General features: G+C 40.4%; 1 protein-coding gene across 4 annotated transcripts in view; it reads right to left on the reverse strand.

The window, feature by feature from the left end:
• The window catches only part of nckap1 (NCK associated protein 1), a 53,460-nt gene that overhangs the window by 25,462 nt on the left and 4,300 nt on the right, over positions 1 to 23,698 (reverse strand). For 2 of the 4 annotated variants that reach the window (XM_023963062.1, XM_023963061.1), the window contains exons 3-4: positions 11,003 to 11,020; positions 1,703 to 1,813 (exon numbers count right to left, since the gene is read on the reverse strand). In XM_023963062.1, coding sequence (XP_023818830.1) covers positions 1,703 to 1,813; positions 11,003 to 11,020 — 129 coding nt within the window. The remainder of the gene's footprint in view (positions 1 to 1,702; positions 1,814 to 11,002; positions 11,021 to 23,698) is intronic. The other 2 variants (XM_011473276.3, XM_004086622.4) reach the window with 1 other exon arrangement.

Below are 23,698 nucleotides of genomic sequence, written 5' to 3' on the forward strand. Positions count from 1 at the left end.
ATGCTGGGAGTACCCGCTTTTGGGGAAAAATCCAGCTGCGTTTGTCTGACACGTCACTTACAAACTCTACACTTCAAAAATCCGATCCCGTTTATCTTTTGGCTGTCTGAGGTGATAGAGTGGATGTCCCTACTCCACTACTGACCTTTTACATTTACTAGTTTTCTTTGCATTTCTTAGCCAGTGAGACAAATCATGGTCCCTTCTGAACATTGTCAGCATCTGGATGTCTTTGAGTGCCTAATCACACTTCAGCATCTTCAGGGACATCTTCAGTGATCAGCTTTCACAGGCACTTTTGCAGAAACTGAAGTTGACAGATGCTCACAGACGGGCATTAGTACTGTGTGAGCACAAACTACCTATGAGCTAAGCTGCTATACACAGGTCAAGGTCAAGGTCAAGGACAGAGATATGAAGCACACCCGTGTCTCTTTAAAGATTGTTGCAAATGACCTGATTCTGGCACAGCATCTTCACAGAGGAGCATGTTAACAGACAATGGGTGCTTTTTAGGTGGAAGCTTGAACACACAAAAACTGTATTTCTTTAAACTTCATACATTAAAGGTTTTTATTATCTAGTGATTTAGCAAACGTTCAAGAGCTCAAACTGTTTCCACAAACGGCAGAAACACCAAAGCGCCAGATCTCAACTATGCAGTGCTCTCTACTTTTGCCAATAACAGTCCCCGTTCAACAGAAAATATCATTTATACCTCCAGGTTTTGGGATAAAAATGGTAATTTTATTTGACAGTTTAAAACCAGTTAAACGAAAATATGAATATTGCACAACAGTTTACATTTTTAATCACAACTAATCACATTGCTGACTGAGATTAACAAAAGACAGAGGGTAATATTGTCTGCTTCAGTATCCAAACCAGAGTCAGATCTTAACATCTAATAATCATTTTTGCCTATTCAACAACTAGAACTAACAGATGTTTGTTCTTCTTCTTCTATCAGAGAACAGCAGAATCTATTCATTTTAATAAATCAAATGACAGCTAGAGGATTTTTAAAGTTGGTCCATATTTGACTAAACTTAAACAAAAGTGAAGTCTTTTCTACCAAACTAGAATCTACATGTTTGATTCGACATCCTCTTTAAAAACAGCAATGAGGAAAAACTCCTTCAAACCATCCTGTTAAACATCAGCAATGAAGCTGCTACAGAAGTCTGTAGACTTCTACAGACTTTAGCAGTCATTCCAGAGATTAAAATGAAAATATAAAGAGTCCTCCTCCACTGAGACGTGGAGATGAAGTGTTCTTTATGGAATGGCTGCTGTGGCCAAAGTCCTACAGCTGAACATGCTCAGCTCAGCTACAGGACACTAGAGGTCTCACCTGCCACAATATAAACCTAGCCACGCCTCTTTGGGGGCCGATAAGCATTTGTGGATGGTGTGTTCACTGTAACTCCCAACATAGAACACATGATAACACCGGAACACCAACCAGCTCTGGTTCAGACCGCTACAATAATTGCTGTTAATTAATGTGCTAACCCCTAAAAAAATCAAATGAACTACTTTTTATTAGTTAAGATTTCATTGTTCCCATGAAACCTGGTATAGGAAACTGGAATATTTAGAAAAATGATGTAAACATGCACAGTAACAGGTACGACTATAAACATAAAAACTGTAGTGCAGAAGAAAGCAGAGCTGAAACACACAACAGAGAAACACTCACATTGTTGTTTCGCGTCTCCACTGCAGGAAACTTTCTCACTATAAACTTAACAGCTGACTCCAGGTTCTTGTCCACCAGATATGAAGGCTTAGCCTTGGGATCTCCACAAGCCTGGAAGGGAGAGGAAAAGAGAACATGAGGACAGATGATCCCAAAGAATCAGAGACATGGAGGCAGCTCTCACTCTGGGTTTCAGTCTCTGACACTCAGCAAAATCTTTGGTTTTAGCACCAGGAAACATTCAGGATTTACAGTGGGACCTGGTTTATCCGGGGGGGGGGGGGGGGGGGGGGGGGGGGGGGCAGGCAATACTCACACCATCTACATTCAATGCAGATGCAGGGCAACAAAGATTTCTGGAGATTATCCAGAGAGGCCTCTGTGCTGAGGTTTGGAAAGTTTCATGTCTGGATAAACCAGGTTCAGCTGTAACATAGCTCACCAGTGGTTCTAGGCTGGAACATCACAAAGATTCATTATGAAAGTTCTTGGAAACTTCCACCTGATCCAGGCCATCACCAAATGTTTTATAAAAAGATTATTTTGCTTCTGGCTTTAAATAAAAAAGACAAAGAACCACTGGGAGCTGCACGAGATGAGATCATTTCAAACAGCACTACAGCAAGAGAGGCAGTGATGGGGGGAGGGGGGCGATGTAGAAAAAGAGAAAAATTCAATAAAAAGAAAGGAAAATAACTTTGGATGAAAGATGACAAAAATGATGGCTAAGATAAGCTTCTATGAGATTTTTGCTCTAGTCTGCATCCACAACCCTCTCCTTCCCACGGGTGTGTGTGTGTGTGTGTGTGTGTGTGTGTGAGTGTGTGTTTAAAAGATGAGACTGAAACCCAATTCAACGTCCTGCCTACAAAACCAACTGTGAAAACTGAATGCATTGTGGTCTGTATTTATTCTAGTGTGCATCAATGCACACTTGGTTTTTTGCAGAGAATTCTGGGAAATTTGTAGGGCATTCGATTTTGGAACAGTAGATTCAGACAGCACTACAAAATGGCAAAGGCACTATATAGTGCACTATGTAGTGAGTAGGGAAGGAATTCCAAAACAAGCTAAATGTGCCCATTATCTAAAACTGGAGGACATACAAAAGGGCACACTGCCACCTACTGTACAGGGGTGAAAGATCAGTGCTTTCACTGGGATTGTCAGGGATTAACATGAGGCCGGACAAGGGAAAGCATCAGGAGTGCTGATTCAGTGCTGAAGCTAGAGGTGTGCAGCACTCTTACATAATGGGACCTGACAAATTCAGTTTAAAGTCCCACTCTGATCCTCTTCTGATCTGTTTTCAAAGAATTCCCAGTGATCTTTAACTACGATACTGACGTTTTCTAGGACATAGCTTCTGGAGAGCAGCAGGAGTTCATCAGAAATTCCCCTCTGAGTTGTGGGTGGAACTGTTGCCCCGGTGTAAGCCTCCGCTCATTTCCCATCATACACCTGTGTACACTCTCTCCTACTAGCTTACAGCCCCTCATAACCCCAACCTAACATTAGGGTATCACCAACCTTTTCCAGATTCGATTCAATTCAATTTTTAATTTACAGGGTTTGCACATTTTATCAACCCAGCCCTATTTATCATTAGTGGTCCAACAAAAATGGCGCACAATATCAGAGTTATCCAGCTGTATGACTTTGGATCCAGATTCCAGCTCAGAAGAGGAAAACAAAGATGTAGATGGATCTATTTGTCTGCAAGTGGAATCCAAATAGGAAGTACCTACTGGCTCTACGAAGCCTAAATCCCATAGACTTCCATCGAGAAATAATATGCTAAATGGTAAATGCCGTATAATTGTAAAGCGCTTTTCTACCTTCTTCAAAGGCCCAAAGCGCTTTACAGTCACAGCCCCATTCACCCAGTCACACACACATTCACACACTAGTGGCGGCTCCGCTGCCGAACATTGGCGCCAACCTTCCACCAGAGGCAAGGTGGGGTTCAGTGTCTTGCCCAAGGACACTTCAACACATGGACGGGCAAGGCAGGAATCAAACCTGCAATCCTCCAATAAAAGGTCGGCCCTACCACTGCTCCACGGCCGTCTATTACTCAGTCATACTACTTGGCTGAATAGCCACTCTCGGTCTGACTTCTATTCATTTTTTCATGATATTTCTCCTGTCTTGCAAGTTGTTCAAGTTTTAAACCCACCAATCAGATGCCTCAATAAATGCCTGACATTTGATTGACAGATTCTCCTAAGCTGCTGTCAGTGGAAGGGGTGTGGGCTTCGACCACGCATACTTATGATTGGCGATAGTGGAAATCGTGGAAAATAGGCAACTGTATTGGATTCATTTTGCTGGAGGTAAGACATTTTCTATGAGTGAAGTCACACCCGCATTGTCCAGTGGTATACTATTAAGAAATGCAGTACTAAGCCTAATTTTCTTTATACCTGTCCTAAGTCATGCTAAAAATGTTACATAAACATGTTATGAAAACCAAAAACACAATTTTTGTTGGAGTGGGTCTTCAAATCATTTCTGTACAAAACCTCCAACTTTCACACCAGAAGCCAGCCTCCATCAATGTCTTATAAGACAGTTTAAATCTGCCTGAAGCAGCACTGCCCAGCTCTAGTCCTGGAGGTCTACCACCCACCTATACCACCTCTCTACCTACTTCCTGCTGATGATCTGGATAAGGGTTTCCAGGTTCTGACAGACTCTGGGATCGGTATTGGGCTGCTCTAGCATAAAGTATAGACCAAAGCAGTACCTACGTAGAAATCCAACACACCTTTCAGATAAGTTACCCAACGATGACAGCTGTGCTAAAGGTTCAGTTTGACACACTCTTCTGATCATGCCTATAATCTGAACATGTGATCACCAAAAAGAACATGCACCACCTCATTACTTGTGGGAAACCGTGGGGTCGTACGATGTGGTCACATCACATAGGGATGCTGATGAAGAACAAAGCCATTAAAGAGTTTAAAAAATGTGCAAAAACTCTACTTTAAATGTCTTGTCGGTTTCAGGTTACTTTCTAATTATTTGATCTGCAAAGATCTAGTGAAGTGGCTGCAAGACTTTAAAAGAATGAAGGACAATCTTCTTTGAGCTTTAAGGCCAACTGTAAAGCAGGAGATGGAGAACAGACATGGTTGGAATGTTTTGCATTCCCATCTGAATTTGTGGGTTTGACACTGATAGCCTTGAAATCATTTTTACAGACTCAAAAGAGCAAGTAAATGTCACACTGCAGTTTCTGAACAACACTAGGAATTTAACAAAAATGCACATATTTCAGGTGGAGGTCTTTTCTGGACTTGGGTAAAAACTGAAAGAATGACAGGAAAAACAGGAATTGCCCTGAAGACCCTTCCATGTAATCTGTTGGTCACTTATTTAGAATGATATATGACTGAACTGGATTTTTTTCAATTAAAGCTCTGATGCTGATGTGTAGCACTTTGAGACAACCTGGGATGTAGACGGGCCCTTTATTAAACAAGCTGGTTAGAATTGAGGTTGTTGTCAGGCTGATAGAGGAACACATAAAGAACACTGCAAAGGACAGAAGTACAGGGGCTAAAAGGGTCAATAGGACAAACTTGGGCAGGCTCAATTGACTCAGTTCTATGTCCCTGCATTGGCAGTGATGAACTACAGTGAATTTACAATCAATAAATGCTTTAACTTACATGAAAAATTAATAAGAAAATAGGTTTCCACTCCTCAAAATCCAGAGTTTTAGAAATGCGTGGTTTTAAAGGGCATTAGAATTATTAAATATATTTATAACACCAGTCTGTAATTGATAGAAGAGGTTTGTTTTTCTGTTTTAGTTTTAAATGTCATTTACCTATTAATAAAAGTATCAATGATACGCATTGCTAATACTAACCCATGTGACAGATCAAAGCTCATAATCATTAGTGGCAGATGATGGACACATCTGAATGCTCTCCCTAAAAACCACTAGAGGAATATAATACATAATAAACAAATGATAACAAAATATAAATGAAAATCCAATAATGCATTTTCTATCCTTCATTTCTCAAAACTTGAGGACTTGAAAGTCCTGCAGAGACTGAAGATATTTGAGTTTTTGGTTGTTTTGATGTATTCATTTATGTCTTGTTGATCTCTGTTATAAATTGGTGAATGTTGTTGTTCACCTTTCGGCATATCCCATCAGGGGCCCCACGGCGAATTCCCACAGGTGGTTTGGCAGAGTTTTTACGCCGGATGCCCTTCCTTGCACAACCCTGCATTTTCAGGCCACAGGGATAAACTGAACTTGGGGGGTTTCCTAAAGGTGGTCTCGATCAGAAGAGCAGACATTCACCGACAGACACCTTCAACTCTGACCTCACAATGGCACAGATGCTAGCCTTTATATGAACCATGTCTGGCTGCCACACCACGGGACACTAGATAACACCAAACTATTATCTAGTTAGATACACTCAGTAAGCAGACATTGTTTCTTTTCCCACAGATAGTGTAGGTTCATAGCCCTGACCCTACGTTTTATCTTGCCATGTTAAGGATTTAAGGGGGTGGGAGGAATCCCAATCTCAGAAATTACACTGAATTTTTTGCCCTGGGGCCAAATCAGGCTTTTCCCGACATGGTGGCAGCAGCAGCTGCAGCCAAATTTATCAGCAGCACAAGCCCAGGCTCTTTCATTGTCATTTATAGTTGCACAAATCCACCAGTAGAGGCATTGGGGCGGTGTCTAAATTAGCAGAGAAAGGGGAAAAAAACTCCAGCCCCCCACAGATCGTTAGTCAGTTTTGATCGGTTTGAATGTGAACATCGGACCGTGAAGAGTAGAAAAAGAAGGAGGATATTTCTCAGCCAAACAACAGATGGTGACAATTCAATTTAAAAGGTTGGTGTTTCTTTTACAAAAGAACAATGTCTTATTACTATTTCTACACATGTGGAAAACTAAGGTGAACAACGGAAAAAAACACAACATTTGGAATGTAGTCACATTAAACACTACCCATGAGGTCCATTTGTTGGACATGACAAAGTCAGAGTTACAAAATTGATAAATATATTCCATAGTGCATTAACATTAATCTGCTTGCTTTTGTGGACTCGTAAACAGGCTTAGTAACTAATATTACTGACAATTCGGCCAGTAGAAATGGATAATTCTGATCCTTTAAATCTTGAATATGATGGGATTGTTTAATGTAAAAATGCAATTGATCCAAGTCAGTATCCAGGGATCTCAAGGGCAACGATGCCACAAGCTCGTTAATGGTGGTTTTCTAGAGAAGTCCTGTTTTCTGCTTTGAGCTGGGTTTCAGAATCTCTGAAGGAAGTGTTTCTGTGAACAGAATCCTGCTCTCAGAACTTCAGCTGTACTTCCTCTTCCTGTGCTCATATTTCCACTAACTCTTGATTAACCAAAGATGTGACTCTTATGGTTCTTAACTATTGTACCCTTAAATGCTGGTTTTATATAATGTTTATTGTCTTCAGATTTACTTCTTATTGACCTAACAGTTTTTCCCTTACATTGTTAAACTCTTATATTGTTGAAGTTTTCGTTTTAAATGTGTGCTGCTAAACTCTTTGACGGATCCCTTTGCAAAATAGATCACAATCTCAATGTGTTGCATTCTTACGACAGAGTTTTAGGGCCACAAAAAAAAAGTACAATTATGAAATTATGAGGAAAAAAAACTCTTAAATTTACGAGATCAGAGAGGAAAGTGAGCATACAGAGCAGCAAGTGAACGCCACGCAGCAGCAGAGCAGACCCACTAAACGTGATTTATTTATTGATGGAGGGGTGGTTTGAAGGGACATCGGTATCACTGCGGATGTCCTCTTCAGTCCTTTCTTCCTCCACGAAAGACAAGATCTTTAAGTCTGTGTGACGTTTCTGTCTGAGAAAGCACACTTTTTGGATTTTCAACGTTCTTTTGCTAATATAAGAGCCTATTTTTTATTAATCTTTGTTGTTTAATGAATGTTTTAAAACTATCATCATCTAAAGGGGGGGGGGGTCTTATGTAACAATGTTTTCCTTCTGCTTTGGTGTTTCTTGTGCGCATGACAGGTTGATGACATACTGTGATGGATGGACTTCTGTGAATGTGAATGAAATGGAAAATAAAGTAGCGGTCCTCTTCACCCCAACGTGTCTCTGAGCTCCTTATTTTATGTATTAAACTCTGCATTACCGACACAGAACCCCAGAGTGCCGGATACACTAACAATAATTTGGTTTTGAGTCGCCAAAAGGGTCAGAATTTCTTTGTTTTTGAAACCTTTCCAGAAATAAAACTTCACAAAATGCTCCACATCTGTCATCTTCAAGCTAGGCTCCGATAAACAGACAACTTGGGTGTTTTTTCTCATTAATTCATTACTTTTTTCTAAATTTATGACTTTAAACTCAGAATTAAGAAAAAAAAAGTTTTCTTTTTAAAACTCTGTTGCACATTCTGGTCAGATAAAAGTTAAAACAAAATAAAATCAATACATCGCAGATAAAAAAACAATGTTGATATTATCAAGTAATATGTTTGCCAGCAAAATGAGCAGAAAAGTTGCAGTTGTAAAATTTAAAACTCCTTAAATTCCAAACAAAATGTTCAGTTTTAAAAACAATTCTGTCCAAAATGTCTTTTTTAGTTATAAAATTCATGTTTCCATTTGTGACCTTCATGATCCTGGTTAATATATTTTTACACAGCTGTTTTTAGACGTGTTGTCTTGATTCTTGCTTTCTCTCAATCTTTATTGTTGTTGGATCTAAATATTCTGTATTATATGTACTATATTGTATTTGTGACTGCTTTTGTTGTATTTTTTTTTTATGTCTGTTTTGTCTCAGGGACCTGGTCTGCAAATGAGCCGTTAGCTAGACGGCCTCTGGACATGGCATTGGTTGCATTCCAAACTGTAACTTTTTGTTTTGTCCCGTCCCTTCAAATCAATAATTACACCTCGCTGTGCTGAACAGCAGCCCCGTGACGCGTGACGGGCTTCAGCGGGTTCTGAAAATGGATGGACGAGATTCATGTCTGAGGAGCTCCTGAAACAATAATATGACAGTGAAAAGACTGTAACTGTAAATGGATCCATGAACGTCTTTGCTTTCTGAACTGGTATCTGGCTCAAAGCTGTCCGGCTGGATAGACCCAATACTGCCCGCCATTTTTGTTGCTCCGCTAATGTTAGCATGGGGTGAGGAGCTGTAAGCTAGCAGGAGAGAACATAAATAAGAGAATCATGGGAAATAAGTGGAGGCTTATGTCTGTGCCAAAAGTCCCGCCCACAACTCAGAGGCAAATTTCTGATGAACTCCTGCTGCTCTGCAAAACGTATGTCTTAAACAACACAGATTTTTGATTTCGCCTAAAAACTGAAGGATCATAATTAAAGACCACTGAGAATTATTTTACAATAGATTAAAAAAAATAGTTGGACCAGTTCTTTGCGTATAGAAGAGAAAATCCCATTTTGACTCTAGTTGTTAAAGTTTCAATGGAGTAAATTTGCTTAATTTGAAAAGATTTCAAGAGTGCCTTTAAGGAAAAATCAGCATACTTGGAAAACACATTTTTATCTGAATTTTTCTATTCTCCTTATATTTCACGTTTCATTCATGAAAAAACGACAGCCCTTTGTGTAAATCATAATAGTAACAATAACTTCAATCCAAAGTAGTGTTGTACTTTTTGGGCTTTGTTGTTCCTTCCTCCTTTGGTTAGAGGTTGTAGAATCCTGGTTAAACCCAATCAAAAAGTGATTGAATGCCAGACAAAGACACGTGATTGGATGGAATCCAGACCAATCGGTGTGAACCCCCTTGTCTGAGATTGGTGGATTGGTAGCACATGTTTATGCAGAGTCACAACTGCAAACATGTATTTTAGAAGCAAAGAAAATGATTCTGAAAACAGTTTTGCTGACAAACATTTAATAGAAAATTATATTTTTAAATCTGAACATTTTGTTTGCAGTTTAGAAAATTGAATTTTAAGACTGTGACCTTTGTTGTCATTTTAGTGGCACAAGCATTACTTCATTTGTAAGTAGTCATTGCTACGTTCAAAGTGTAACATACTTTGCAGTACATGTGTCTGCTTTAGACTGAAATGTTTCCACTTCTGCAGGAAATATGAACAAGTACTCTGAAGTATTAGAGGAGTCTGCACAGTTTGAACAAAATGACACCTGAGAGGGGGAACTGCTACACCAGGCTGCTCGCTGTGTGAAAAATAAGTTAGTTTAGATTTATGACAAATATAAATACACTTGCTAAAATAATGCAAGCCCACAATCGGACACCTCCACCCAGTCACTTAAAGACGGAGAAAAACGCTGAAATTTACTTAAACTTCTAGCTGATCGTTTATTTAGAAAACATAGATGAGCAAAAGTTTTTTTACTGAGAGAAAGAGTTTAAAATGTGTCTTATTGTTTTCTAACATACATAAATATGACATTTTTGAGTTTATAGAGGCAGTGCAATATTATAATCATTATGAATAATATTATTGATATCAAAATATAATCAAGCAGTCCAGTGTAAACACAAATATAACAGATTGATCTCAGACAGTTCTCAGTACAGTACGAATACTTTAGTCTCCTTTACAATAAAAGTGGATCACCTTTTGAACACTAAAATTGGATTGATAAACTCTTTTCTGATCTCTCTAATGATTTAGGAAGTCCATAAACTTTGGACTTAGCTGTAAGTGTGTAAAAATGTCAGAAGAATTTAGGAAAACTGCTGAATGGAGATAATTATTTTACAATAAATTTGTTTGAAAACACAAAACATGAGGAATAATGAGAAAAACGGGATGTTTGTCTTTGGTTCACAGGGAGCCTGCAGCCTTGACTTGTGCTGCCTGAAACCCTCTAGAGCAGAAGTGGGACCAGCAGAACTCTGATCCTTGGCACCGGCGTGTGAAGGAGGGAGAATCAGAAAAATGCCTGAAATGTCTCTCTGCTGGTGTTTGGGAATGTCTGTGGTCTGATTTTCATTGGGAAGATCCCCGAATTTGACTGGAATCATTTCACACCTGTGGGAGAGGCGGGGCTTGAACCAGCCACGCAGATGTAACCATCAGTGGCACGATCAGATGTTTGAGTAGATGCTGGGACACAAACATGAAGGACACACTGAACCTGCTTGGCTTTGATCAAACTGACAGTGAATGGAGCTCAGCCGCACTCACACATGACTCAAACATGAAGAGGGAGGCACCACAGACCAGGGAGGGGGGTGGGGTGGGGTGGGGTCATCAGTGGAAGGTGAGAAAGTTTGCAAACCTTCCAAACTTGTCCTTGCTGCACGGGGGGGGGGAGCATTGGGACGGAGAGAAGAAGAAAAGAAATCAAAACCAAAGCCACCCAGACAAACTCCTGGATCAGCATCCACACATCAGTACACACTCTGGCCTCCACACCGCGCACACACGTACGTGCACGCTCCATGTGCACACCCACTTAAAAGTGTACAGGTTGTGCTGTGTCTGCTGAAGCTGCAGGTTTCATTTAACACGTCAGACACTGTCATGTTTAAAAGACGATTCATAGTTTAGCAGGCAAACAGAAATATACATTTACAGATAATTACATCCCGCTGGAGCCTAAGCGACAAAACGGAACATGAACACAAACGCTTTTTACCATCTGCATTTTTAGATCACCAGATTTGAGGAAATTATGGCTACAGAGCAAAATATTGTACATCAGCACAACACCCGTCACAGGGGAACATTTGTCATATTTTTGGATTCATCATGTTCAAATTAGATGCACACTTAGTGTCTCTTTGGTGAGCCACAAAGCATGATGGGATTGTTTTTTCCCTCATCCATGTGTTTTTCCTCAGGCAAAAGAAAAAATATTTGTATGGAAACACAGGGGGGGGGGGCTAAAAATGCATCAAGGATTTTTACTAAGCAACAAAGTCCCATCAGTTTATGAACAAAGTCATAAGATAAACAAAAAATATAAAATAATCAAAATAAATAGACTTATATTTAAAGCAGGAATAAAATATGAAATAATCCAAACAAAATTATAAGTAGTGATATAAGTTTAAGTAAATAAAATATGTTTCTATTAGTTGAAGTAGCTGAAGTAACCTAAAATGTTTAAAAAATAATTCATAATGTGTTGAAATTGCATCAATTGGACAAACTGTTGAAGAGTTAAAGTATTTCACAGAGCGTCAACGCTGCAGCTACAGCCCTGATGTTAAAGGGTTAAAGTGTGACCGTCAAATCCATCAGGCTGTAGCCTCATGGTGAGTTCAGGTCTAAATGACATTTAGAAAACCTTCTGATGTAAATGTGTATACGATCTGTCTAGGGAGATAAAACTTAAATGTTTCTTTCTGAAACCCAATTAACATGCAACCCTGAATCGACAGATTCCTGTAGTATAAAATGCTTACATGATTTAAATTAACAGATATAAGGAGCAAGTTTCTCTTTGGATAAAATAAATACTCTAAATTAAAATATATGATGAATGTTCAAGTGCCGAAAGAAAAGCTCATACCTAGCAGAAGATTGGACAGAAGACGACAACAAACAACTGAAAATTGCAGCAAAAGACTAAAGAAAACTTCAGGCAGCTGCAAAAGACTGCAGACGACAAACAACTGCAAATGGCAGAAAAAGACTGCAGATTTGGCAAAACACAGCTAAAGGGGGCAAAAGATTGCAGTAAGCTTCAGAGGATTGCTGTCGACATCAAATCATTTCAGATGATAGCAGAAGACTGTAGTAGACTGCAGACGTCAGCAGAAGACTGCAAATACAGTCAGGACCATAAATCTTTGGACAGAGACACATTCTTTCTAATTTAGTTTCTATACATTACCACAGTGAATTTTAAATTAAACAACTCAGATGCCATTGAAGTGCAGACTTTCAGCTTTTATTCCATGGGTTGAACAAAAAGATTGCATGAAAATGTGAAAAACTAAAGCATTTTTAAAAACATCCCTTCATTTCATGGGCTCATAAGTAATTGGACAAATGAAATAACTGAAAACCAAATGGTCATTCCTAATATTTGGTTAAAAGCCTTTGTTGGCAATGACAGCCTGAAGTCTTGAACTCATGGACATCACCAGATGCTGGTTTTCTCCTTCTGAATGCTCTGCCAGGCCTTTACTGCAGCGGCTTTCAGTTGCTATTTGTTTGTGGGCCTTTCTGTCTGAAGTTTAGTCTTCAACAAGTGAAATGCTGCTCAATTGGGTTAAGATCAGGTGACTGACTTGGCCATTCAAGAATATTCCACTTCTTTGCTTTAATAAACTCCTGAGTTGCTTTGGCTGTATGTTTTGGGTCGTTGTCCATCTGGATTATGAAACGCCGTCCAATCAGTTTGGCTGCATTCACCTGGATCTGCGCAGACAGGGCTGCATTCACCTGGATCTGCGCAGACAGGGCTGCATTCACCTGGATCTGCGCAGACAGGGCTGCATTCACCTGGATCTGCGCAGACAGGGCTGCATTGACCTGGATCTGTGCAGACAGTCTGTCTCTGAACACCTCAGAATTCATTGGGCTGCTTCTGTCCTGTGTCACGTCATCAATAAACACTAGTGTCCCAGTGCCACTAGCAGCCATGCACGCCCAGACCATCACACTGCCTCCACCGTGTTTTACTGATGATGTAGTGTTCTTTGGATCAGGAGCTTCTCCACGTCTTCTCCATACTTTTCTCTTGCCATCATTCTGGTAGAGGTTGATTTTGGTTTTATCTGTCCAAAGAATGTTTTTCCAGAACTTTTTAAGATGCTTTTTAGCAAAGTCCAATCTAGCCTTCCTTTTCTTGAGGCTTATGAGTGGCTTGCATCTTGCAGTGTACCCTCTGGATCTACTTTCATGCAGTCTTCTTTTGATGGTAGACTTGGATATTGATCCGCCTACCTCCTGGAGAGTGTTGTTCACTTGGTTGGCTGTTATGAACGGGTTCCTCTTCACCATGGAAATGATTCTGCCATCATCCACCACTGTTGTCTTCCGTGGACGTCCAGGTCTTTGTGCGTTGCTGAGTTCACCAGTGCTTTCTTTCTTTCTTTCTTTCTCAGGATGGACCACACTGTTGATTTTGCCACTCCTAATACTGTAGCAATTTCTGGCACGTTTTTTTTCTGTTTTCTCAGCCTAATGATGGCTCCTTTCACCTGCATGGAGAGCTCCTTTGACCGCATGTTGTCTGTTCACAGCAAAATCTTCCAAATGCAGCACGAGTCCTCTAATCAACTCCAGGCCTTTTATCTGCTTCACTCATGATGACATAACAAGGGAATTGCCCACACCTGCCCATGCAATAGCATGGAAGTCAATTTTCCAATTACCTATGAGCCCATGAAATGAAGGGATTGTATTTAAAAAATGCTTTAGTTTTTCACATTTTCATGCAATCTTTTTGTTCAACCCATGGAATAAAAGCTGAAAGTCTGCAATTCAATGGCATCTTAGTTGTTTTATTTCAAATTCACTGTGGTAATGTACAGAAACTAAATTAGAAAAAATGTGTCAAGACTGCACACGGCTGTGCAGGGAGCTACGGACTTTTGTCCGCATCATGTTCTCGGATTCACTGCTGGTCATTTGAAAGGGATTGCTTGAAAACTTTTAATGTTCCTGAACAGCCTAAAGGTAGCATAAGAACTGATATGAGAAACTGGACATATTTACACAACAAGAGTGAGGTTACATGAAGAAGATATAAATAAGGTGGAGAATTTGAAGTATCTTGGGACAACACTCCAGGGTAGTGGAGAGTGTGGAAAAGAAGTTGAAGAGGTGAGTGCAGGCAGATTGGAATGGGTGGAGAAAAGTGTCAGGTGTGATAGAAGAGTTTCATTTCAAATGAAAGGAAAGGTGTAGAAAGCTGTGGTGAGAGCAGCCATGTTGTTGGCCTAGAGATAGTAGCACAGACAGAAAGCAGAGCTGGAGGTAGCAGAGATGAAGATGCTGAGGTTCTCCTTTGGAGGGACCAGGATGGATAGGAATAAGTACATCAGAGGAACAGCACATGCTGGAGGTTTTGAAGATAAAGTCAGAAAGGCCAGACTGAGATGGTTTAGACATGTCCATGAGAGAGACAGTGAATCTATTGGTAGAAGGATGCTGAGTCTAGAGCTGCCGTCTAGAGGAAGACCAAGGAGGATGTTTGTGGATGCAGTGAATGAAGACATGAAGGTAGATGGTGTTAGAGGAGAGGATGCAGAAGACAGGGTTGGATGAAGATGATTATACACGACTTAATTATCATTTAAATGGTAAATGGTAAATGGCGTATACTTGTATAGCGCTTTTCCACCTACAAGGACAAAGCGCTTTTACAGTCAGAGACCCATTCACCCATTCACACACACATTCACACATTTGGCTCCACTGCCAAACACAGGCACCCGCCTACCACAGGGGGCAAGGTGGGGTTCAGTGTCTTGCCCAAGGACACTTCGACTCATGGGCGTCCAAGGCGGGAATCAAACCTGCAACCTTACGATCATGGGACGACCGCCCTACCGCTGCACCACGGCCGCCTCTACAGATCATGGTGAATCAAACGTGTACAATAAAATGAACAACTATAAAATTCTGTGTTTTGCTTAAAGTGTTTATACTCAAAAAGATCTTTAAAGTTCCCATCAAACAGATCCTGCAGAAGCAACAGAAACCAGTTTCATTTTTAAAATAAATGTATAGACCTACAGTGTATGTAGAACCAGGTATGCAGAAATAAGTGTAAACGGTTAAGGCCCGTACACACCGGGACGTATATTCGCCAAGCGTTATTCGCCAGCGTTTTTCGCCACGTTTTTTGTGTTCACACCCAGGCGATTTTTGCTGACGATGAGCCGAGCGAACATGCAATGTCATTCCCCGACATTAGATGGCGCTTAATGCCAAGTGGCGTTTTACTGTAACTTCAGAAGCTCCAGACACGTGTGCAAAAGCGCCGTTCTCATTGGTCGTATAGATTTCGACGCAACGCGGCGAAAAAAAAAACGAACCCGAGGCGGGTTTTTTTTTGACGCTTTGACGCGTGGCGTTTTTTCGCGTCGGTGTGCACACTCTCATTGGTGCCCTTTGTTTAGTCACGAGGCGTTAAACGTCGGCGAAAATCGCCGGCGAAATTCGTCCCGGTGTGAACGGGCCTTTAGAGTGAATTTTCTCTGTTGTTCTTCACTAGTTTGTTATGGTTAAGTTTGATTAATGAAGTTGCAGTTTTTTTCTTTACGTTCTCTTTGTGTTGTTTGTGCATTGTTAAACTGTTTTGAGTAAAGACAATCCTGAGTGTCATAGCAATCCTTTCAAATCCGTGGTGCTGAAGTTTGAAGCTCTTATGGAGCATGAGGGAGCTTCTGCATAAGCTGGAAGCTGTGAGTCCCTGTCTGTCAGCTGGGGAGTCTAGTGGCTTGGGGTCTACTGATTGTAGTTTGCATTTAACAACTACAATATTTTCAAACTGCACTTGTCGTCTGCTCTCTATTCACAACTATTTGAACTAAGAAACACTCAGAAATGCAATTTAAACTTATTTTTCTTTATATACCGTGTGTCCTCCATTATCAGAGAAATGCATCAAGAACGTTAAAAAGACCAAAAACACCATTTTCAATGCAGTGGGTTTTTAAAACTTATCACTATATAGATTTAGTTAAGAAGACTGTGGACGGGAGGCATGAGTGAAAACATTTCCAGCGTAAGCAAAAGAAAACTGAACTTTAGTGAGCTAAGATTTCATATTTTTTCCAGATACTCTATGATGTATGATGAGTGTTTTCAGTGTATACTCAACCCCCCACCACCATAAAGACAGAAACTACATAGAAGGAGAAAAAGCTGTAGTTCTGGTGTCCATCTTTAGAAAGCTGTGGTGGATCGGTCTGTGGAGGCCTTGGAAAACATGAAAATGGCGGGTGATTCCTAATGCTGCAGGACAGATGTACAAATGACAGAAAAGATGTGCTACTGCCTGATTGCACACACAAGGGTTTACATGGATAATGTGGCACAGGGGGGGGGGGTCTCCAAATAACCAATGCAATCCTGCTGAAAGAGCTTGCACGTGACGGAGATCTACCAAACACCAACACAATTTGAGCTTTCAGGAAGTTTTGTTTCATTGTATACTCTAATCTCTTACAATCCTAACACAAAAAGAGTTCATGCTTTCCGATGATGCCAGCCTCTGGATGGTTTCAAACAATTTGAGGCGGACTAGAATGTGAAGAGGAGTGGTAAGAGGATGGGGGGCACTTGTGATATACATTAATGACAGATTACGTAACCCGGGACACATCACCAACAAAGAACAGTGCTGTACCACAGTTATCGTTTGGTCCATTGACTGTATAAGTGAACTGGAATGCGCAGGGTGTGACATAGAAAATGCCTTACCTCTGGCTTTAGTCAAATGAAGCCAATTCAGTCGCCATTTTTCCGTAATACAGATGTCCCTATGTTGGAGCCAGTGATTGGTCCAAATCGGTCTGTGTCAACACTTATATAGCAACTACTATCCAATCAGGAGTAAGCTTGTTTGAAGTCCACACCCCTTCCACTGAGAATGGCTCAGGAGGTCAGCGGGCACCACATGCTTTTACAGAGGCATCTGATTTAATAATTTGTGATATCGCTGTTTATGTCTCAATAAAAGTCTATGGGATTTTGGCTTCTTGGAGCCAGCAAGTACTTCCTGTTTGGAACACAAGGGGGGAGCGATCGCTCAGTCCAGTTCTCTTATACACTCTGGTGTGAAAGTTTTTGTTTTTGTGTTAACTATTTAGATCCAGCCGAACCATGTCCCAGCTACAAACAGCACATCCACAGCCCCTTCTAGTAATATCTAGAGACTTTAACCACACGCCAACCCTCTCCCTGACTTCACCCACTATGCTGGCTGCCAGAACAGGGACAATAAAACGCTGGACTTCCTGTTTGCCAACCCCAAAAGAGGCCTACAGCTCATCACCTTTACCCCCCCAGGCACAGACCACAACTTGGTCATTAATCACCCCACATGCACTCCCTTGATGAAGACGATACATCCCAGCATGAAGGTGGTCAGGCTGTGGTCTAAGGAATGCAGCGAAGCTCTAACAGACTGTTTTGAGAGGACAGGTTGGGAGGAATTTAGACTCCCGTGGTGAGAACATTGATGCCATCACCCACTGCATCACAGATTATATCAACTTTCATGCGAGGAACACTGCTCTAATCAAGAGGGTACGGTGCTTCTCCAACCACAAGCCGTGGGTTACCACAGAACTGAAGGCACCGCTAAATGACAAGATGAGTCTTTAGATCCAGGGACTGAGAACAGGTAAGAAGGGGCAATAAGATCTTAAATGAAGATGGATGGCAGATGAAGATGGAGGAACGGCTTTAGGAGAGCAATGTCTGGGGAGTCTGGAGATACATGAAGAAAATCTCTGGCCACTTCGAGGAAAAGAGAGGAGCAACGGTGTCTTCTGACAGGACGTGGGCAAACAACTTAATTTTGACTCTGAGTGGGTAGTTAGTCCACACATGCCCTATGAAACATCGGCTCTCCATCAGCAGCCCTTCTCCTCTAATGCTGTACCAGCGCTTTCACCAGCTTCTTGTACAAGTCAAGCTTGAATCCACATCGTCATCACAGCCACAAGGGCCAAAATGAAATACTTGACTTACCGACCAAGTTGGCCAATAGTTAATAACCAGCCAAGTATAATTTTTAAAAGCCAAAAAGTATTTGACACAGAAAAAATATAAGCATGTTAGTCAATAAAATATGTTGAATGCTATCAGAAAAGTCATGATAAAAGTCAAAGTAGTGCTGTCATGTGATGTCAGCTGATGAATCCAATTTATCTATTGTTTTTAACATGTTGTGATTTTATTGTGTTTTACCTCTAACTTTGTACGGTGACCTTGGGTGTTTTGAAAGGCGCTTTTAAATAAAATGTATTATTATTATTACATTTTTTTAAGATTATTTATAACATGTAATCAAGTTAATTAATCTTTTAAATCTCACCTACTAATTGCTCTGAAAAGCATCATTTTGAGGTAATTTCCTTTAAATTTGTGACATTGTGGTATATTAAAAGATCAAAATACAATTAAAAAGTGGCTTCATGAAGATTTTTTTATGTAACAGACTTCCAACCTTACTTTTACTCCAACAAGGGGTATTTCTTAAATCTCATTTAAGAAAAAAGATCCAAAACATCAGGTCCACAGTGCTTTATTCGAACACATCAGAAAAACTGTAGGAAGACTTTTCTAAGAAATCCAAAAAGTATTGACCCCCAACTTCTTATTAATACCTGATATACCTTATTCCACCATTAATAACAACAACAAGACAGTTGAAAAGACATGAGTGATTTTATAGTTTCCTTTAACCGGTTTGGTGAATTTGATCATTTTGAATACAGGGATGCAGTCGAAGAGAAAGAGAGAAGAGAACATAAGGAGGAGATGAAACACAAAGAGGCAACACCAGAGGAAGAAACAATTCAGACTATACACTTTGTTGGGACTGGACACAAACAAGTGGTGAGAGGAGAGCTTCCCCCTTAAATGATGCTTTGTTCCCCTAATCATGACGATCAGCATCTACACCACTTCCCTCTGCTGCAGCAGAGCGAGGTCGGTGCGGGTTCTGTAGCTGTTATCATGACACCGCAAAGCGCCGCATATTAAACCTTAAATGAGATTAAAGTGCTCATATTTGATTTAATATGCATTTCTTTTGTAAATGACCACGGTATCAGCATGATAATGCCCTTCAAAGTGTCCATTATCAGAACTTAATGGACTTTGCGGAAGCAACTGTCCGTTGCGATCAGGCGTCAGTGTTGTCCTTTAATTTCTCATAACGAACACCACGATTTTTAATTCCCCCTTATTAAAAGATAAGATAAAATAATTTTATTGGCACAGTGGTTAGCGCTCTTGCCTCAATGCAAGAAGGCCCTCAGCCGGGACTTGAACCAGAACGCCATTGGGGGACCTTTCTGTATGGATTCTGCATGTTCACCCCGTGCACGCGTGGGTTTTCCCCAGGAACTCCAGCTTCCTCCCACAATCCAAAAACATGCTTCATAGGTTCATTGGTTCCTCTAAATTGTCCACAAGTGTGAATGTGAGTGTGTACAGGTGTGTGATTGTGGCCCTGCGACAGACTGGCAACCTGCCCAGGGCGTCCCCTGCCTTCATCCACGAGTTGCCAGGATAGGCTCCAGCATCCCAGTGACCCCGAATGGGACAAAAACGGGTTTAGAAGATGAATGAGTGAACAAATCAGTCTTTGCTCTTGACTTCAGAATCAGAATCTTTTATTATCATTATGCAGTGCACAACGAAATTGTTTTTAGCAGCTCTTTTTCTATAAATAATTTAACTTGTGGTGTTTTCAAAAAGTCCCTGAGGTGTTTTATTTTCTATTAAAGTGAAATCGTTTCTGTTCTTCTCTCTTGCACAGTAGCGTTACACTGTGCGGAAAAAGAGCCCCTCATGAAAAGCACTGTGCCAGTTACCTGTAGTCTGAACCAGCTGTTGGTATCAAAAACTGTTTTGTTGAACTTTGAACTTTTGAAGACCCACCCAAAAATTGTGTTTTTGGTGTTTTTTAAGACGTTCTTGTAGCATTTTTCTCATGATGGAGGACATAATGAATATCAATATAAAGGAAATTAAAATTAAAACTGTTTCATTTCAACGACTGCCGATACGATTCAGATGATATTGGTTCATTTTGAACGAATTCATCCTTTGATATGCCGTTTATGATATACCAAATTTAATGCACTTTATAACAATATCCTGCACTCTCAAATGTATTACAGATTCATCATCACACAAAATTGCTATAAACTGCAAAAGATTCAATATTTTCATAAACCTTTTAACTGGACTATACTTCTGTCAAGTGAGCCTTCATTGGACCAAATATTATACAAATAGCTTTTCCGTGCTTATTTTTTACAGCATCTTATGAAGTTGTGCCGTATCTTGTGAGACATGTAGAGGACATCTTCTGGAAAGTACTCCATCTCAAAGAGTCACAGAGGCCTTCACTCCAGTAAACATTAAAGATCTTGACAGCCTCCAGCGACCATCAGATTCAGTAACTGCTATCCTACTGTAGGCAGAACGTTACCTACGACGTGCATCATATTGCACATCTACACACATCACTGCTGCAAAAGCACAAACAGCATCAACAGAACACCAAGCCACGTCATTATTTTCAAAGACCTATGAAAACATCTTCAATGTAATTTCTGATTGTACCTGAGATGAGTCTGACATGTATGTAATGCATAAATAATAAAAGATAAGAAAAGTCCTATTGTTTATTTTGATTATGGTAGACCTTTACAAGGTGTTGCTTACCTCATTGCATCTGTATGTGTAGTAGAAGCAGTTGTTTTTCTTTGTTCAGCACTTTGAGGTGTTTTTAATAGGAAACAGGCTTTGTCCTTCACTTTGTCAAGTTTATCAGCCATTCATGCTACTGAACTTCAACAGTCTCCCTCCTTTCTGGACTTGGATGACTAGCATTTACAAGCTCAAGTACACAGATTCTGGTATATAGGGAAAATCAACAATCACGAGTATTTAAAGCTGTAATTTGACAGCAATGTGTTACCTGTAACTAGGGCTGCACGATATGAAGAAAACTTGCGATATGCAATATGAGGGATTAATATTGCGATAACGATATAATTTGCGGTATATAAACAAATAGGGAAACAACCAAAAACATCATTCCCATTTTATTGCAACAGTTTAAGAATTGTACTCCAAATGACCCTCGTTGACATAGGATGGAACATCTAACATAAAAGGGCTAAAGAGTCTATCCGATTGGTCAAATGCATAAAGGGATTTATTTGATTCGTTAAATAATTTAAGCTGCCATAAGATTGTTTTAGCACATCTAAGGTAACCATTTATTGCAATTTTTGCTGTGTTTTGCGATATGCATATTGCACAGCTTGATCTTGCGATAACGATAAATTTGCGGTATATTGTGCAGGCCTACCTGTAACACTAGAAGAGGCAGTTTTTGCACTATTCACAGATTGATTTTTTTTGGCAATAAATATTTAAATATATGAGAGCAGTAGTTTAATAGCTTAAATATGAGCTATGTATTGTTAAATCTGTTAAGAAATGAGGGAGCTAGCTTGATTTCTGTGGTTGATGTCTGCCAGTCCTAAACTGGAACAGCAGGGTTCTGTTGACGTGACTCAATGCATAGCAATGGCGCCTGCACGCACACATCACTGTGTATAGCAGCAAATAGGCAAAGACCAACCCAGTAATGTATATCGATGAGTGTGACTCAGAGAGAAATTCCTGCTACTGAACAGTGAAGTTTTCCAGATTCTTGGATTTCTGCAAGATCATCAAGTGGAAGTAAACAAGAATCAATGTCAAATCCACATCTTAGTTTACTAACGTTCAGCCCACTGCTGATTTTCCACATCCAAAGAATCCAAAGGGAACATTCTTAGTACATTCTAGCACACCGGATGGTCACATGACTTTATTCAAAGTCTGTCCACAGATTGGACTGGAATGATGGACTGATCTGTGATGGTACTTTTTATGTTAACGTACAATAAATCTACCATGTCTCAATCCAAATGGTATTTCCAATGTTGATAGAAATAATTTAATTCTAAAAGGATTTTATAAGGCTATAGGTCCATTTGATCAATAACTTGCCTCAGACAGACTGATCGGTATGATTGTAGGAAAAACCAAACAACCTCTACACAAGCGGCTTTACCAACATCGCAGAGCCAACTTAAGTGGACCTGAGTCTGCAGTGCATCTCCACCTGAAGGCCACAAACCACTCGTTCCAGGACAGTGAAGTCCAAATTCTAGCCAGAGAGAAAGGATGGTTTGAGCGAGGAGTGAAAGAAGCCATCTTTGTCAAGAAGGATAAACCTTCTCTTAATAAGAATGGTAGCATCAGGTTTATTCTTCCATCCATCTATGGCAGTGTTCTGAAACCCAAACAGCTGAAAGAGATGACCAGTTTGGGGAGGGACTCACTGGCTCCCCAACCCCCAGCTGAGGACAAAGGAATCTTTACAACCCAAAACAATGTAGGCTAAGTTGACAATACCATCCAATTTCAGTTCTGACTCCTCCCCCATGAGCGCATATAAACCAGCTCTTTTACCAGCTAATTCAGAATTGACAAAGCCTCTTGGATAAGAGGTGAAATGTCTTCAACTTTAAAAACCAAGTCCAGATGACAGCCTTTAAACCTACTACCACTACTACCTACCTACTACTGAACAGTGTGAAACAACTGAAAATATGTCATATTGTAGGTTCTTCATAGTAGCCACCTTTTGCTTTGATTACTGCTTTGCACACTCTTGGCATTCTCTTGATGAGCTTCTAGAGGCAGTCACCTGAAATGTTTTTCACTTCACAGGTGTGCCCTGTCAGGTTTAATAAGTGGGATTTCTTGCCTTATAAATGGGGTTGGGACCATCAGTTATGTTGTGCAGAAGTCAGGTGGATCCACAGCTGATAGTCCTACTGAATAGACTGTTAGAATTTGGATTATGGCAAGAAAAAAGCAGCTAAGTACAGAAAAACGAGTCGCCATCATTACTTTAAGGAATGAAGGTCAGTCAGTCTGAAAAATTGAGAAAACTTTGAAAGTGTCCCCAAGTGCGGTCCCAACAACCATCAAGCGCTCCAAAGAAACCGGCTCACATGCGGAACCCCCCAGGAAAGGAAGACCAAGAGTCACCTCTGCTGCAGAGGATAAGTTCATCCGAGTCAGCAGCCTCAGAAATGGCAGGTTAACAGCAGCTCAGATTAGAGAGCAGGTCAATGGCACACAGAGTTCTAGCATCTCTACAACAACTGTTCAAAGGAGACTGTGTGAATCAGGCCTACATGCTAGAATATCTGCTAGGAAACCACTGCTAAAGAAAGGCAACAAGCAGAAGAGACTT

Source organism: Oryzias latipes, chromosome 15, assembly GCF_002234675.1.
Source record: "Oryzias latipes chromosome 15, ASM223467v1".
Lineage (NCBI taxonomy): Eukaryota > Metazoa > Chordata > Actinopteri > Beloniformes > Adrianichthyidae > Oryzias > Oryzias latipes.